Here is a 17,833-nt window from a genome sequence, read left to right on the forward strand (position 1 = left end):
AAATCACTGAACGGCTTAGCACTACAATATCAACCTTCCTTGTTCCTGAAATGTGCTTTATAAATAAACTTGATTTGAGATTGGTTGAAAACAGAATCTTAAAGTAGATTTTCTTTATAGTTAATCCCAGAAATCTCGTCTCTGTCCTGGTTCACAACCATCGTGCCTTTGGTTTTGGTGCTGGTGATCACAGCTGTTAAAGATGCCACCGATGACTACGTAGGATTATGATTCCCCTCCTCACTCATTATTCATCAATCTCAAAAGAATTACTTTTATTTTTTAAAAATCATCTTTTTCAAATTTCAGTTTCGACACAAGAGCGATCGGCAAGTCAACAACCGCCAGTCTCAGGTTCTCATCACAGGAAGGTACTTCTGTCAGAACCTGTCAACAATTCTCAATAAAATCCCCAAACAAACCAACTGATTGTAGGTTTTATTTGTTTAAGTTTACAGAAGGAGAAATGGATGAATGTTCGAGTGGGAGACATCATCCAACTGGAGAATAATCAGTTTGTTGCTGTGAGTTAAATGCACAAACATTCAATAACTTCCAATAGGTTTTTCAATTACATTCCCAAAACATTATTTGTCATATTTGCATAGATAAGCCTTAAAAATAACTATATTTACTTTTTGGAAACCCATTTTTATTCTTTATATCAAGAATCACTGTGACAAGTTTTATTTAGGTTATGTTTTTTGTTTTAAATAAGATTAATTTTGTTTCTTGAGAAGCATTTGTCTTTAAAACTGTTGAATTTAATCAATTTAGTTATGAGGTTTTTCACTTGCCACAGTTTGTTGTGTTTACATGCAAAATTGGTTATTTTGTATGAAGTGAACAGGAATAATTAAATACAAACTAAATAACTGTACAAAAGGTGGTACGACTAATTTAAGAACATGTAAAAATTATTAAAATAACTGAGAAACCACACAGAGTGAAATTATTGGTATCGGTTTATTAAAAATAATTCTATGTTTACAAAGTTCCAATAAAAATTTTATTTTCATAAAAATGTTGCAACATGTTTACATTGGGTAAAGTACCTAAAAAATTTACTTAAAAGTAAAAGTAGCACTACTTCAACATATTTCTACTCAAGTAAAAAAATAACCATCCAAGAAATTACTCAAGTAAGAGTAAAAAAGTATTTTGGTAAAAATGTGACTCAAGTGCTGAGTAACTAATCAAATTATCAACCATTTAAATTACATCAGACAGTTCAAAATGTAAAGTTTTAACTAATTACATTTACTGAAATGTTTTGGTATTTTAATGACGAAAATGACAATAATTCATATAAATATCAAACAATAAAATCAGGCAATTTTGTTCCATATCTGTTTCTTTCTGTAAAAAATAAATAAAGCGTGTTTGTTTTTTATTCAGTGGGTAAAAAAATAAATTTTTCTCAAGAGGAAAAATACTTCACAATAAAACTTCTCAAGTAAAAGTAAAAAGCATAGCAAAAATACTCCTAAAAGTGAATTCTTTCTAAAAAGTTACTCAAGTAAATGTGACTGTTTGATTTGGATATTCTCGCAGGCCGATATCCTCCTCCTGTGCAGCAGCGAGCCTTATGGCCTTTGCTATATTGAGACAGCAGAGCTGGACGGGTGAGAGCTGCACCAGTTATACAAAATATAATCAGAACATATATATAATCCAACTTGAGCTGGATGGGTGTTTGTGTTTGTGAAGAGAAACTTACAGATTGCCATTTTCCCTCCAACAGGGAGACAAATCTGAAGGTCCGCCAGGCCTTGAGTGTGACCTCAGATTTGGGAGACGTTTCAAAACTGATGGACTTTGATGGTGAGATGCTGCAGAGTGTTTGTAAATGCCCATTCCATTGTTTGTGCTGTTTGTGGGTTGCTACCCATGGTGCCCACTGGGGGCGCTGTGGGTTGGTTCACTCTGAGTTGGTGCCTTCATTTGAGGTGGAGAATGAGAGGAAGTGTTGCTAGTCGGTCAGAGCTTTGGGCGGGAATATCCCACGGACAGGAGGAGGAGGATGTTCTTCATCTTTGTGACTCTGGGTTAGCGCACTTTCTTCAAAGAAGGCTAGAAGCAGCACTGCACGGACTTTGCCGCCGTGGACTTTGCAGCCCTTGGACAGCGGAGCGAGGTACATGCTTAGAACAGCATTAGTTTGTGAAGTTAGCGGGGGTTTTTTTATGTAATGTATTCATGTTTTGTGTCTTTTCCTTTAGTTTTCACGGTGTATTTGGAGCACGGTGTATTTCAGTGCTATTCAGCAAACTTGGCTGTGAAAGAAGCAAATACAAAGCTACTACACCCGTCGAAGCTCTCTGTGTTTTCTTGGGTCTGAGGGACTGCTACAGTGAAAACTCGTCGCTGAGTGAAAGACGGTTCCATGTTAGACGAGTGCAACCCACGTGTCAGTCGAGCGAGGCCTACACCAGCCTAAAGAGACTCTACTCCTGTCAAGAATCATTGAGACTTCATCACAGCTCTTCATATTGGACTGTGACTCGGTTATTCATAGAGGTTCAGGTATTTTACTCAAAAAGGACTTTGAAAAAAAAAAAAAAGGAGATCAAATTACCTGCACAGTAATTAAGAGTTTAAAGTCTTAACTGCAGTCGTAGTTTAATGTTTTGAAGCTACGGTGGGTGTGCATTAAGTAAATGCTATTTCTTAAATTGCATGGTTTGGTTTTCCTCTAAATAATTTGCAGTACATCAGCAGTATTTACAGTCATATTTGTTATATGTGTGGATGTTAAATTGTTCACCTCCATGGTTCAAATGTCTGATCTGAGTGTTGTTTCTCCACATAGTCTTAAAGTTAAAGCAACACTTATTCAAATTTAAGTCCAGACATTACTACAAAGCGCAAACACACACATTAAAGGAACAAAATGTTGTACCCTGCTGAAGAACCCGACAACGTAGAAAAGCAAGAGGTGAGATCCAGCAATCGTGAAAGACGCCTAACTGAAAAGGGCAAAGAAATGCATGAACAGGATGCAAAGAAACATGAACGAGGATTTAACAGAGCATATGATTCTTGGAAGGAGTCAGCTATAGAAATTAGAACAAAACTGAAGGCTTTCTGCTCACCTGAAGATTTAAACAGTGCCAGCCATGACATAAGGGACAAGCATGCGGCTGTACAACAACATTATGAACCCATTCGCCGCAACCAAAACATGACCCCAAACGTAGTAAAAAGGATGGATGCCTGTGCTGTGCTTACAACTGACATTTGTGAGGTTATTGCAAAACGACAAGAAAATGTTGATCAGCCTTTTAATGATCGTCTTGAAAAGGAAAGAGTAAGGTTGATGCTAAACAAAAATGACTATGGCTCTGTGTTTGGAGATACAAAAACTGAAACATCGTTCCCAGACGGTTCAGTTGCACGCTCAAAGACAGATTCTTCATGCAGTCGTGAAGCAGAAGCTGAATTTGCAGCTAAAGTAGAACAAGCAAAGGCTATGCAAGAAATACTTGCACAGCAAGCTAAGGTCAACCAAATGGAAAATGAATGGAAGTTGAAGGAAAATGAAGCACTGGCAAGGTTAAAACAAGAAGAAGTGGAAACAAAGGCAAGGCTTGAGCAAGAAAAAATCAAACTACAGCATTTAAAGGCAGAAAGTGAAGTAAAAATAGCAGCAGCACGTGTAAAAGCCTTAAGCACTTTAAATGATGTTGAAAGCTGTGACCTAGCATCCTGCCACAACTTTGAGAATGCTTTAAATGACTCTGTCAGTGTACCACAGCCATCCTTAAATCCGTTGGCCTTGCCGTTTAAGCATCACTACTCTGGTGCGGAACGAGGAGAACTTAGCTTAGCTGAAGTTCTAGCAAACTCCCTTACCTTAAACCGACTTCCTGTACCAGAGCCAGCTATCTTTAGTGGTGACCCTCTAAAGTTTGTTGACTGGAAAGTATCCTTTATGGCGCTAATTGGCAACAAACCCTTACCTGCTTGTGAGAAAATATTGTATCTAAAGAGTTATATTGCAGGTGAAGCTCGAAAGGCGGTAGAGGGATATTTTTATCGCAACACTGAAGAAGCATACCAGGGCATCTGGAATGTCCTGCAAGAAAGGTATGGCAGCCCATTCATTGTCCAAAGAGCATTTAGAAACAAGCTTACAAAATGGCCCGAAATAGCTGCTAACGATCCTTTAGCACTGAGAGAGTTTGCAGACTTTCTTCAGAGCTGTGCAGAGGCTATTCCCCAAGTCAAGGGCCTAGAAATCCTGAATGATTGTGAGGAAAATCACAAGCTTCTCAAAAAACTGCCTGACTGGATAATACAGAGATGGAGTCGCATTGTTGTGGAGGAGCTAGACAAACATCAGGAGTACCCCAGCTTTGCTCACTTCACACAGTTCTTACAAAAGGAAGCTAAAGTTGCTTGTCACCCTGTCGCCTCACCATTCCTAATGAGTGACAAAACAGAGGAGAGACACATTAAAAGAGCAAAAGCACTAACTACAACTGTCCAGACAAAGTCTCCCTTCCCCACAGTGGTCGCTCCTAAACCTAAACCACCTTGTTTGTTTTGCAAAGACAAATTGCATGGTGTAGCTAAGTGTCCTACATTTTCAGCAAAAACCAATGATGAAAAGAAAGTTTTCATTCGTGAAAATCACCTCTGCTTCGGATGTTTAAGAAAAGGCCATGTAACTAAAGAATGCAAAGGTCGTCACTCCTGCAGTAAGTGTGGCCGACGTCACCCCACCTGTCTCCACACAGAGGGAGTAAAGGAACCCAAAGAAAGGAGAACTGAGGACTCTGTTCCCCCAGCTGAGAATGCAAACAAGGAAGTGCATAAAGTCATGACCCATGTACTTACGAGAAAAACATCTGCGACATCAAGCATAGTACCAGTTTTTGTGTCAGCAGCATCAGAGCCACAGAAAGAAATACTCACGTATGCCCTGCTTGACACCCAAAGTGACTCTTCCTTCATTTTAGGAGACTTGGCCTCTGAGCTGAACGTGGATAAGCAACCAGTGCAGTTAAAGCTCAGCACAATGACCTCTGTTGACACAGTTGTAGCAAGCAGACTTGCTAGCAACTTAAAGGTGCGTAGCTTTGACTCTGATGCTCACGTCAAAATAAAACAAGCCTACTCTCGTGACTTTATCCCAGTTGACAAGTCCCATATTCCCTCTAGAGAAACTGCACTTCAGTGGCCACACCTTAAAGACCTAGCCAACCAGCTACAGCCACTACAAAATTGTGAAGTGGGCTTGCTAATCGGTTATGACTGTCCATCAGCACTAGCTCCCCTAGAAATAGTCACAGGACAATTGAACGAACCTTTTGCACAAAGAACCATTCTTGGTTGGAGTGTCATTGGGTCTGGTAATCCCCACTTAGACAGAGAGGGAAATCAGAGTTATGTGCACCGCATCAATGTCAAACAAATGCCCACACCCTCAGCTGCTGACGTGCTTAGAGTCTTAGAGTCAGACTTCAATGAGAGAAACTATGAGGATAAATATGTATCCCAGGACGATGTTCGTTTTTTACAAATCCTCAGTGACACAATAAAGCAGAGAGAAGATGGACACTATCAGATGCCCCTTCCCTTCAAGGATAGTAAGCCACCAACCCTTCCCAACAATAAGAGGCTAGCCACAGTCCGACTGCAACACCTAAAGAAAAGGCTAAAGGCTGACAAACAGTATGATGAGCATTACAAAGCCTTTATGAAAGACATTATCGGTAGTGGTGATGCAGAACTAGCTCCTCCTGTGACAGATGATGAGATCGCTTGGTACATCCCACACCATGGGGTGTACCACCCCAAAAAGCCAACGAAGTTAAGAGTCGTCTTTGACTGTTCTGCTAAGTTTCTTGGCGTCTCACTGAACGATACTCTTCTCACAGGTCCTGATATGATTAACTCACTGGTGGGGGTACTCTGTCGTTTCAGAAGGGAGAATGTAGCCATCATCTGCGACATCGAACGAATGTTCCATCAGTTCTTCGTCTGCCCAGAGATGCGTAACTACTTACGATTTCTGTGGTGGCCGGATGGACAATTAGAAGTAGAGCCCAAAGAGTACAGAATGGCAGTGCATTTGTTCGGTGCTGGATCTTCCCCCGGATGTGCTAATTTTGGCCTTAAGTACCTGGCACAACAGCACAGATCTGACTACCCGAAAGCATCCGACTTTGTTGAAAGGAGTTTCTATGTAGACGATGGGTTGACAAGTGTTCCATCAGTCAAAGAGGCTCGAGAGCTCATAAATGAAACACAAGCCCTTTGCAAACTTGCAGGTTTACATCTGCACAAGTTTAATTCCAACGAAAGTGATGCTCTCTCTCATCTTCCACCTTCAGAAAGAGCCACTACAACAGAGTCACTCGACCTCAAACCTGATACTACACCTGAAGGTCATGTGCTTGGAATCCAGTGGTCAGTTAAAAATGACACCTTCAGCTTCAGTGTAAATACAAAGGACCAGCCTCCTACTCGCCGGAGCCTACTGTCAGTTATCTCATCTTTATATGACCCACTGGGCTTTGTAGCTCCCTTCACTTTGAGTGGCAAAGGTATCCTACAGGAGCTCTGCCGTAGAGGTACCGAATGGGATGACCCCATTCCTGACAACCTGCGCTCACGGTGGGAGGACTGGAAAATTGGTTTGGAAAAACTTAAATCAGTCATAGTACCCAGATGTTACCATCCACCTGAACTAAAAGACATTGTTAAAGTGGAACTGCATCACTTCTCTGATGCCAGTAACATAGGCTATGGAGCATGTTCCTACATTAGGTTCATAAGTGATGACAGCAAAGTGCACTGTAGTCTGGTTATAGCTAAAGCTAGAGTCGCACCCACCAAAGTTATAAGCATACCACGACTAGAACTGTCAGCCGCAGTCACCTCAGCTAAGATGAGCTTTATGCTAAGATCAGAGCTCGAGATTAACATTGATGAGGAGTTCTTTTGGACTGACTCCCAAGTAGTCTTGGCATATATCAACAACGAGGCACGAAGATTCCATGTCTTTGTCGCAAATCGTGTCCAGTTGATTAGGGAAATTACAGATCCCAAACAGTGGCACTACATTGACACAGCTCAGAATCCAGCAGACCATGCCTCTAGAGGCCTTAGTGCATCAGAGATTATGACAACCTGCTGGCTATCTGGCCCAAGGTTTCTGTGGGAACAAGAGATTTCCTACTCAGCTGCCCACTCAGCTGAACTATTGGTAGGTGATCCAGAAGTTAAAGCAGTCAAAACCTTTACAACTCAAACAAGCGAACAAGACACCATCCTCAGACGCTTCGAAAGGTTCTCTAGCTGGTCAATGCTCCTTAAAGTAGTGGCAAGAATAAACAGACTGAGACCAAACATAGCCCAATATGGCAGTGTTGTAACAGCGGATGAACGCAAAGGAGCCGCTGACACAATAATAAAACTCCTCCAGCAGCAATCCTTTTTTCAAGAGCTGAGAGTGTTGAAGGCAAAAGATAGTCTCCCAAGTTCAAGCCCTCTCTTTCAACTGGATCCCGTTGTAGATCAGGGACTTCTCCGGGTTGGAGGAAGACTGAAACAGTCAACACTCTGCCAAGGTTTGAAACACCCTATTATCCTCCCAAAAGACCATCACATTACAAACCTGATCATATCTCACTTTCATTCAAAGATTTGTCATCAAGGCCGAAGCCAGACGCTCATGGAGATCAGAGCAAATGGGTTTTGGGTGATTGGTGGGAGCAAAGAAGTTGCAAAGCTAATAAGCAGATGTGTTCAATGTCGAAAGCTTCGACGGCCTCTTGAGGAACAACGCATGTCTGAGCTACCGAAGGAACGAGTTGAGGTCTCAGATCCTTTCACCTACAGTGGAATGGATTGTTTTGGTCCATTCACCACCAAGCAAGGTCGCAAGGAGCAAAAGAGGTATGGACTCCTCTTTACCTGCCTTTCCTCACGCGCAGTTCACATTGAAATGTTAGAGAATCTGTCTACAGACTCTTTCATTAACGGCCTAAGATGCTTTATCAGCTTAAGAGGAGCTGTCTGTAAGCTGTACTGCGACCAAGGTACAAATTTCATTGGGGCCAAAAATGAGCTAAAAGAGGCTCTCAAGGAATGTGACAGAAATGCCTTGGAGGCTTTCCTTGCAGATAAGCAGTGCGAATTCATATTCAACGCCCCATCTGCCAGCCACGCCGGAGGTGTGTGGGAACGACAGATTCGAACCATCCGCAGTGTTCTCAATGCCACCATTACTCAATCACAAGGCAGGCTGGATGACGCTTCTCTAAGAACACTGTTTTATGAGGCAATGTCTATAATCAATGGCCGACCACTAAGCGTTGATGGAATCAATGACCCTAAATCACCTGAACCTCTAACTCCAAACCATCTCATATTAATGAAATCAAAGGTTGCACTGCCTCCTCCTGGAAAGTTTGTGAAGGAGGACTTGTATGCAAGGAAAAGATGGCGCAGAGTGCAATATCTAACAGAACAGTTTTGGAGTAGGTGGAAAGTGGAGTACCTTCTGAACATATCTACAAGACAAAAATGGCATCTGCCTCGTCGCAACCTTGAGGTCAATGACATTGTCATCGTAAAGGAAGACATACTTCCCAGAAGTCAGTGGCAACTGGGTCGAGTTGTTGAAGCACCACAAGAGGACGACGGCTTGGTGCGCAGAGTCAAGCTTCAAGTTGGTGATCGAAATTCAATAAAGAAGCAGGGTACAACACACAAACCTCACATTATTGAGAGACCTGTTCAAAAACTTGTAGTTCTTTTAGAAAGTCGCTAACTGACATTCATTAGTCTCACATCAGACATTATATTGCTGAAGGTTAAAGTGTGACATTAACTGTATTCTGTTTGTCGGCTACTTCTTCAATGTCCATTTGTCCTGCTTAAAATCATGCATGAATCGTTAACGTGTTCTCATCATACATGATTTGGTGGGAGTGTAAATGCCCATTCCATTGTTTGTGCTGTTTGTGGGTTGCTACCCATGGTGCCCACTGGGGGCGCTGTGGGTTGGTTCACTCTGAGTTGGTGCCTTCATTTGAGGTGGAGAATGAGAGGAAGTGTTGCTAGTCGGTCAGAGCTTTGGGCGGGAATATCCCACGGACAGGAGGAGGAGGATGTTCTTCATCTTTGTGACTCTGGGTTAGCGCACTTTCTTCAAAGAAGGCTAGAAGCAGCACTGCACGGACTTTGCCGCCGTGGACTTTGCAGCCCTTGGACAGCGGAGCGAGGTACATGCTTAGAACAGCATTAGTTTGTGAAGTTAGCGGGGGTTTTTTTATGTAATGTATTCATGTTTTGTGTCTTTTCCTTTAGTTTTCACGGTGTATTTGGAGCACGGTGTATTTCAGTGCTATTCAGCAAACTTGGCTGTGAAAGAAGCAAATACAAAGCTACTACACCCGTCGAAGCTCTCTGTGTTTTCTTGGGTCTGAGGAGTATTTGCCCTGTTAATGCACACCTGTCAAGTTTAGGATTTAAAAATGAGGGAAATTTTACGCTACCTGCTGAAAGCTGTCACAGCAGTCCAACCTAGATCCAGTATCCCTTACATTTTAATACAGGTTTACAAGAAATCTACTTTCCCATTAGCATTATTATGGTAAAATACATATTTTACCAATCTATGCAGTAAAATACACACACACGCGAGCGCACATGCACTCGTGTTTTCATCACTTGTGGGGACTTCACATTGACTTCCATTAATTTCTACAGCCCAACCCTTACCATAATCCTAACCCTAACCCTTACCTTAACCTTTACCCTAAACCTAACCATCACTGACCTAACCACTAACCCAAAAACAACAATTTCCTTCATGGGGACCAAGAAAATGTCCCCACAAGAAGCAATGGTCCCAATGACCCCACATTGTAGACAGAAATAGGTTCCCATAAGGATATAAAAAGCTGGTACACACACACCCACACCTGCCCACCCCCGCACACACCCACCCACGCACGCACACACCCCTACATATGCATACACACAAGAAATTTTTTCTAAAAAGTTAATCAAGTAAATGTTATTCAAACTAGTTACAATTACCATTTTAGTTACAGTTATTGTATTAATACAGTATGGTACCGTATTAATGCAGTAAAATCTGTATTAATACAGTAAAATCTGTATTAATGCAGTAAAATCCGTATTGATACGGATTTTAAATACAGTAAAATTTTGTGGCTGCCAGAATTTATATTATACGGTTAAATCAGTATTCCTAAAAGTACACTTTTTCAAAAAAGTTACTCAAGTAAATGTAATTGAGTAAATGTAACTAGTTACATTCACCGTTTTGACTAGTTACATTTACCGTATTAATACATATACAGTATACGATAAAATTTAATTTATACAGAAATTGCCGTATGTTGAGGCACAGAAATGCTTTCTTATAATTATTACATTATCATACATGATGTTTACGGGCAAATTTTAATACGGGAGGACGGAAGGAAAGAGAGGTAAAATACGATACTTCTCCGACCACAACGGGAGACTTGACATGCATCTTAATGTTTTTGCGAGATCATTTCCTTTTGTCTTGTTGTTTCTCCCCAGGAGAAGTCATTTGTGAACCACCAAACAACAAGCTGGATAAATTTACAGGCACTTTGCACTGGAGAGACAATAAATACTCTCTGGATAATGAAAAAATGCTCCTGCGCGGTTGTGTTCTCAGAAACACTGAGTGGTGCTTCGGCATGGTCATATTTGCTGGTATTATTAATCAATATTTAATGATTTCAGTCTCCATATCGCTGAGCTTTGTCTCAATATTTGTTGTTTATCAGCTTTTTATTTCTGCTTTCATCAGGGCTACAAACCAAGCTGATGCAGAACTGTGGACGGACTAAGTTCAAACGGACCAGCATTGACAAACTTATGAACACACTAGTTTTATGGGTGAGAAGTTGCTTTTCTTTTTATAAAACATTTTTGTTTTGTAGCTTTATTTTTTGTGAGATATTTGGTGTCATTGGCTCCAGTTGAGTTTGTGATTTAAGAAAAAAATAAATTGAAATACACTTTAAAACATTTAAATGTGGTTTAACTTGAAAATGAAAGTCCACCTGCTGCCTTGAAAATGTAATTTAAGTCAACAAGAAAATAGTTTTGGTTTTAACTCAGAAATTAAAGTTCATGAAGTTGATTTAACAACAAGAGACAAGTTGTCTAAACATTGTTTTTTAAGTTCATTAATTTTGAATTGTGAGTTTTAATTTAAAACTAGCCTCACCGTTAGTTAAAGAGCCACATTTCTCTATTATTTTACTCTCAATATCACGTTAAAATAACAACTTATTTTACTTTAGAATAATTTAAATTCTTGTTTCAAACTGCAGGAACCAAATTTCTGATCTGATAATGAATTTAATTAAACATCCCAATGAATTCAGCTCAGAAACATTTAGTGTGAACAGGACATTATCCTCAAGCTTTGCTAACTGAGAATTGCATTAAAATGAACATTTGCCTTAATAAAACACAAGAGTCAGATCAATGTAACGCACTTCCATCTCAGGAGACAAAAACATGCCGCTAAGCATTCTGGGAAATAGTTCCCACTCCTGTCTTTTTCTTCTTTCAGTTTTTTTTAAGTGCTAACCTAAAAACTCTAGTTTATTCAACTCTTGGAGGTTTGACTAAATTAAAAAAATTAATATTAATAAAATAAATTAAAAATAAATAAAAGTAATTAATAAATAAATTAATAAAAAGTTAACAACTTACTGCTGTAAGTACAAACAGAAGCTTGAAACAGCTAGCTTAGAAACCGACCCATTCCTCCTCCCTCCTGACGTGTGAATTGCCTGAATTCACACCATATAATTTATATCACAATGTCATAAACGGCGTTTTCCCTTAAATCGGACCAGCTTTAGAAACGTACAGAAGACGAGATGCTAACCAGTTTTTTCCATACATGCTAGGCTACATGCTTGTGCGCCATTGTCTCCATGGTTACCAATGGTTACCTTCTCCATAATGCGACATTTGATATCTTTTTAATCATATTAACTTCTAAAGTAAATGATTGTTAATCTGCTTACCTTGTAAAAAGTGTTCGCTGTAAATCTGCCGTTACACCGAGGGCTGTCACTATGATTAACGGCTGATATCCATCGCCGCCTCATCGTCCCTCATTAAAAGTTATAAAACGACAAGTTTGGTTTCTATCCTTGTCTGTTTATGCAACTGACCCATTTTTAAAGTGAAATCAACTAAATAAGAGTGATATTAGGATATCGGCGGCCTGTTTTTTGACAGGCTTTGATGGAGCGCATTGGTAGTTTTGACGTCCGTCATGGCGGAGCGGGCGGAGTTCTGGAGAGCGTGACTTCACGTGCAAAGGGCCAATACTGTTTCTTTTTTCAGATTTTTGCCTTCCTCATCTGTATGGGGGTGGTTTTGGCAATAGGAAACACCATTTGGGAGACTTGTGTGGGCAGAAAGTTTGAGCTGTTCCTGCCATGGGATGAGTTTCAGAGCAGCGCCGTTTTTTCTGGCTTCCTCACCTTCTGGTCCTACATCATCATCCTCAACACTGTTGTCCCCATTTCCCTGTATGTCAGGTAAAAACAAAGAACCTCATTTCCTTTTAGAGGCTATAATTATGACTTACTTATGACATTTTGCAGAACATCAAATGCTTTTTCTCACACGTTCCTTCAGTGTGGAGGTCCTGCGGCTCAGTCACAGTTTCTTCATTAACTGGGACCAGAAGATGTACCACAATCAGAGCGACACGCCGGCCGAGGCTCGCACCACCACCCTGAACGAGGAGCTCGGACAGGTCGAGTTCATCTTTTCTGACAAGACCGGCACGCTGACGCAGAACATCATGGCATTCAGCAAGTGCTCCATTAATGGGCAGACGTACGGTATGAGTGAGGCTCTTTAATCTCGCTGTTAAATATGAAAACAAATGGCCATATCATTAAATGTAGATGTTAATATTTGTAAACATTGCAGAAACACAAAATTATACCAAGTATTTTTGGTCTAGTTTCTAGTTTCTAGTGTAAATGTCTTAGTTCACTTGAGACAAGACAAAACTAACTTGCAAGTAACATTTCAGAAAGAAATATGAGGTTTTTTTAAGTCAATAATTCCTTGATATTGATGAAAACGATTAGTTGTAAGTGAAGTAATCACCCAGTGGAACAAACATTTTAACTTATATTATGGGGAAATGTTGTGTTCCACTGGCATATTATTTCACTTAAATACTTGGTAAGATTTTGTGTTTTTGCATTTTAACCACACAGAGGGACTTAATTTATAAACATATCTCTAGGCCTGTCGCAGTAAATCAGTCAATAATAAATTAAATTGAACTCAATAATTTCCATTTGGATGGTTTACTGTTTTTCTCTTTTCTGTCTTTCTTCCAAAAACTGGATGATAAAGTTTCAGTTTGGTATTTTGGTCTCAACTAGCTGTTTTATGAAGGACAATTGTATTTACATTCATTTTATTTGTTGTTTTTGTTGTTTTGCTTATTTAAAATGCCGTTCAATATTAAATGTCTATTAGAATTTAAATTTTATACATTTTTGAGAATATTTTTATGCCATTGATATTATATCAATTTAAAATGGTCTCAAAATAATATTATCGCTTATCGCAATAACTTCTGGGACAATTTATTATCCAGCAAAATGTGTTAATCTGACAGGCCTGCAAATATTCCTGTTTTTCAAAAAATGCAACAATAAAAGCACTTTTGTGCTTTTTGGATTTATGAGTCATTTGACTTGGTTATTCATTGACTGCCGGAAGATTATTACAACTAATTAAGTGAGATATAATTTAGTTAATGTCAATGGAAAAACATTTTCTATCTCCTGTTATTTATTTTGTAAATACAGTTTAGACTGTGTGAAATTAAAACATCTGATTTTGATTCCACTGTATTGTTCATTCAACAGACAATCAAGAACCTTTTCAGGCTTATTTGGAGTTATTGTTTAAGTTTTGGTAAGATGCTGAAGTGTTTGAATTTTTCATTTGTTTTCAAGGTGATGTCTATGATGAATTCAACCAGAAGGTGGAAATTACAGAGGTATGTTAGATTTAACTCCTTTATGTCTCCTTTACATCTTGACTTGGACATATTTTCCCAGCTATTTTTTCCTCAATGGTCCAAATCTGTGATATTGTGAGAACATTTCCTTTGCACAGCCTTCTTCTGACAGGGCCATTGCAAAACTTTAGACTTCTTTTGTTGGGATTTTTTAAGTCGCTTTGAATCAATGTCATGCTGAAAGACAAAGTTCATCAAAAAACTGAAGGTTTTGTGCCATTGGTGTCTGGTATGGTGGCTTAGAAGGGTCAATAAAATACAAAAGCTGCAACAGATACTGTAACAACAATAAAGGACAACTTCAGAGGCGGTATTTGTTTGTACTTTAAATCTATATGCTAAATTTAGCTCATTTAGTTTAATCTACATTAAGTCATGTAGATTTCAGACAATAACTGAAGCTCTGTTTGGTCATAAAATGCATTAACTGCTATAAACTAAGGTCTACAAATAACACTGCAGTCTAACTTACCCACCTGGTGAGTGGGCACTGGAGACAAATCCACTCTTCTTATCAAGACACCCACACTGTGCAGACACACTATTATCACATACTAAAGTGTCATCTGATGCTTCAAAATAATAATAAAAACTCCACTTGATGTGCAGAGTAATAGAATTACAATTTCTTTGTTGTGCATAAAGTTAAGGAAGTGATTTAACGTCCAGAAACAAAATATTTCCCTAAATTGTGGCAGCAACTTTTCCGGCTTTGCTTGGGACTATTAGTTATATTTGGATATTTATCAATATATTTTTCTCAGTACTGATATGTATTTCTGTACATCAAAATACCAGCCTGTTACCTATTTTTTGCAGCAGCACAAACATCCCCAACACTAATGTCAGCGTCCATATTTCTAAAGTATTTTTTTTAAAGAAGTTACATGAATGATCAGGGGAAACCTGAATGGGGAGACTAGCACTTCCCCCAATCTGATGATTAAAAACAATCAATCTGGTCTGGTCTTACCAGAGTACAATCGTTAAGTTCTTTATCTAAGGGTGTATTGTTTAGTCCTCTCTAATCTAGCTTTAGTTTGTCAAGAAAGTCTGGTTTGTTCACGGAGGTGTGAAAGCGTAATCTAATTCTGATGCGGACCAAAAAAGCAAACTCTGGTCCGTCTAAAAACCTCGGTCTTAGTTCTGTTAAAGTGAACTCTGGTGCGGTTCGAATGCATAATGTGGATGCAAACGGACCTGAGAGTGCTCCAAAAGCAGGAAGTGGACTATAGCGCAGGGCATTCTGGGTAAATACAACCAAAACAACCATCATTTACATTTTGTGAAGAAGGAAGTTGCGCACATGTCTTCTTCAGAAGTTTATATGTTGTTTCCTTCAGTGGTTCTTGGTGCAGCGCCCCCACAGGTGAGGAAGGGAGCAGGTTTTTCAAACAGTTTGGTTGGTTTGACATGATGCAGTGTGAAAGCAAACTGCAGGAACTGAAAATGTAACAAATGTTGCAATTTTGGCCCCAACTTGGGCCGAGTCTACCAGGCTATCAGGTGAAAACACATAGTAACCCGTCTCAGTTTAGTTTATCCCGTTGCTTCTCCAACAAATGTCACTTTTATTTCTGAAATAAATTGACAATAACCATCTGTATCCTCAGAAAACAGAGTGCGTAGACTTTTCCTTCAACCCGCTCTGCGACAAAGCCTTCAAGTTTTACGACTGCAGCCTGGTTGAAGCCGTCAAACAGCAGGAATCTGCAGCACAGGACTTCTTCAGACTGCTGGCTCTGTGCCACACCGTCATGCCAGAGGAGAAGAGTGAAGGTAAAGCTACACACACCCGTTACAGTTATATCCTTCATGATCCTCTGATCATTATTTCTGTTTAAATGAAGGGAATCTGGTGTACCAGGCCCAGTCACCGGATGAAGGAGCATTGGTAACCGCAGCACGAAACTTTGGGTTTATCTTCCGGGCTCGAACTCCAGAAACCATCACGCTTTGTGAGAGGGGAAGAGCGGCTACCTACGACCTGCTGGCCATACTGGACTTCAACAACGTGCGCAAGAGAATGAGTGTCATTGGTTAGGTCTTTACGTATAATAGCACCAGTAGTCAACATGACTCCATTTTTCTTATTAGCACACTGAAAGAAAATTGCTCGCTTTAAGTGTCCTTTATTGCCTGCGACTTTTGTGTCAAACTCAAGACCCGGGCCAAATTTTGCCCACTGTAGCTATTTATGTTGCCCTTTGGACTCCATAGAGACGCATAAATAACTTACCTTTAACTCAACAGTTGTGTGTTTAAATATTATTGTATCGATCAAGTTATAGCAGTTTTTATCTGCTAAATTGGATCAGTCTCTCCATTTTTTTGCGATTCCACAATCATAAAAAAATCAAGAGATTCCTCCGAATGAAGGATGAGGCTTTACTGATGAACAGTGAGATTTAATGGAAATAAAACCTTAGTTTCACAATAAGAACTGTATGTACACACAAAAAGAAACACACTCTTACAACCATAACATTCATACCATGAAAAAAGTTTAAATATCTGATATAATCTTAAAACTGCACGCTAGTTTTTGTGTACGATGAAACAAATTCGCAGTTTTAGACGTTCAATGCTAAAGACATATTTGCTGCTGGTAACTTCAATTTCCTGAGGGAGTCTTCCCAAAGGATCAATAAAGTACAAGTCTAAGTCTAAGTTTACAACATAAACATACAGTTTAATGGGTTTTATCAATAGATTCTGGCACAACCGACCCTCAACACTCATGATCGTGATGCGGCCTGAAATGAAAATAGTTTTGACATTCCTGATCTACTTATTTGTTGTCCTAGCTTATGTTATTTTTTTAAAGCCCTTTTTTTTTTTGCTTGGTTTGTTTTCTGATCCAGTGAGGAATCCCCAAGGTCAGATTAAACTATATTGCAAAGGAGCCGACACAATCATCTTTGACCGCCTGGATCCGTCCAGCGAAGACCTCATGTACGCTACCTCAGAACACCTCAGTGTGAGTTTTACCTGAGCGATTCAAGGAGAACTATCATGAAAAATTCTCATTTTGAATGTTTTTATACTTCCATTTGGGTCTCTATTGCTTTTAAAAACAACAGTAGCACTTAAGAAAACACACAGACGTTTTTTAGGCAATAATTTATTATTTTTGGTGTCTGGAAAATGAGCCATTTGAAAAACTCTCAGGATGTAACACCACATATCAGCACCTAGCAACCCCAGCTTAGCCCAGCCTGTTACCAAGCTGAGCTCCAGCATGTTTTGTCAGCAGATTGTACTGCTGGAAAAGAGAAGTGTTTTGTTGTTGACTTACCATTCAGAAACCACTTGCTGCATTCTTGTTGGTTGTGCAGGAGGCTCCACTTCTGCTTTTCAAAGATGTACAGTTATATAATTGCGCATCTGTTCGCTGCCATTTCACATGTGAGTTTTTTATTTTAATTTATGTGTTTATTTATTTGATCTGATTCATTCTTTTAGCCATGGTGACATAGCATCATTTTAACATGCAAAAAAAATGTCTAAACCTAAAAAGAAGCATCCAAAGGATTATAGATTATGGATTATAATCTGACTCAACAGATTCAAGTGACAAAATGCATTTGTGTGCTTTGAGCGTTCCTGCAGCAGCTGAACTAAATTGGATCTACGTGGTTTTCCTTGAATATTTTTTTAAATTTACATGTATCCAGATCGTATTAGCATTTTGACTAAAGAACACAAAAGAGCAGTGCTGCAGCTTTG

General features: G+C 39.5%; 2 protein-coding genes across 6 annotated transcripts in view; both read left to right on the plus strand.

Annotated features, from left to right (window-relative positions):
• The window catches only part of atp8b4 (ATPase phospholipid transporting 8B4 (putative)), a 47,882-nt gene that overhangs the window by 22,799 nt on the left and 7,250 nt on the right, over positions 1–17,833 (plus strand). The window contains exons 6-18 of one of the 5 annotated variants that reach the window (XM_023349190.1): positions 121–219; positions 310–371; positions 452–524; positions 1,555–1,625; positions 1,745–1,824; positions 10,576–10,734; positions 10,832–10,920; positions 12,394–12,590; positions 12,691–12,899; positions 14,040–14,083; positions 15,718–15,883; positions 15,955–16,143; positions 16,969–17,084. In XM_023349190.1, the coding sequence (XP_023204958.1) occupies positions 121–219; positions 310–371; positions 452–524; positions 1,555–1,625; positions 1,745–1,824; positions 10,576–10,734; positions 10,832–10,920; positions 12,394–12,590; positions 12,691–12,899; positions 14,040–14,083; positions 15,718–15,883; positions 15,955–16,143; positions 16,969–17,084 (1,554 nt within the window). Of the gene's footprint in view, positions 1–120; positions 220–309; positions 372–451; positions 525–1,554; positions 1,626–1,744; positions 1,825–8,798; positions 9,240–9,324; positions 10,735–10,831; positions 10,921–12,393; positions 12,591–12,690; positions 12,900–14,039; positions 14,084–15,717; positions 15,884–15,954; positions 16,144–16,968; positions 17,085–17,833 lie in introns of those variants that run through there. The other 4 variants (XM_023349200.1, XM_023349213.1, XM_023349206.1 and 1 more) reach the window with 4 other exon arrangements.
• LOC111611654 lies at positions 1,833–8,806 on the plus strand. Its single transcript, XM_023349179.1, has 2 exons — positions 1,833–2,137; positions 2,223–8,806. The coding sequence occupies exon 2, from the start codon at positions 2,894–2,896 to the stop codon at positions 8,783–8,785; it is 5,892 nt and encodes a 1,963-aa protein (XP_023204947.1). The 5' UTR covers positions 1,833–2,137; positions 2,223–2,893; the 3' UTR covers positions 8,786–8,806.

Source organism: Xiphophorus maculatus, chromosome 2, assembly GCF_002775205.1.
Source record: "Xiphophorus maculatus strain JP 163 A chromosome 2, X_maculatus-5.0-male, whole genome shotgun sequence".
In the NCBI taxonomy this organism is placed as follows: Eukaryota; Metazoa; Chordata; class Actinopteri; order Cyprinodontiformes; family Poeciliidae; genus Xiphophorus; species Xiphophorus maculatus.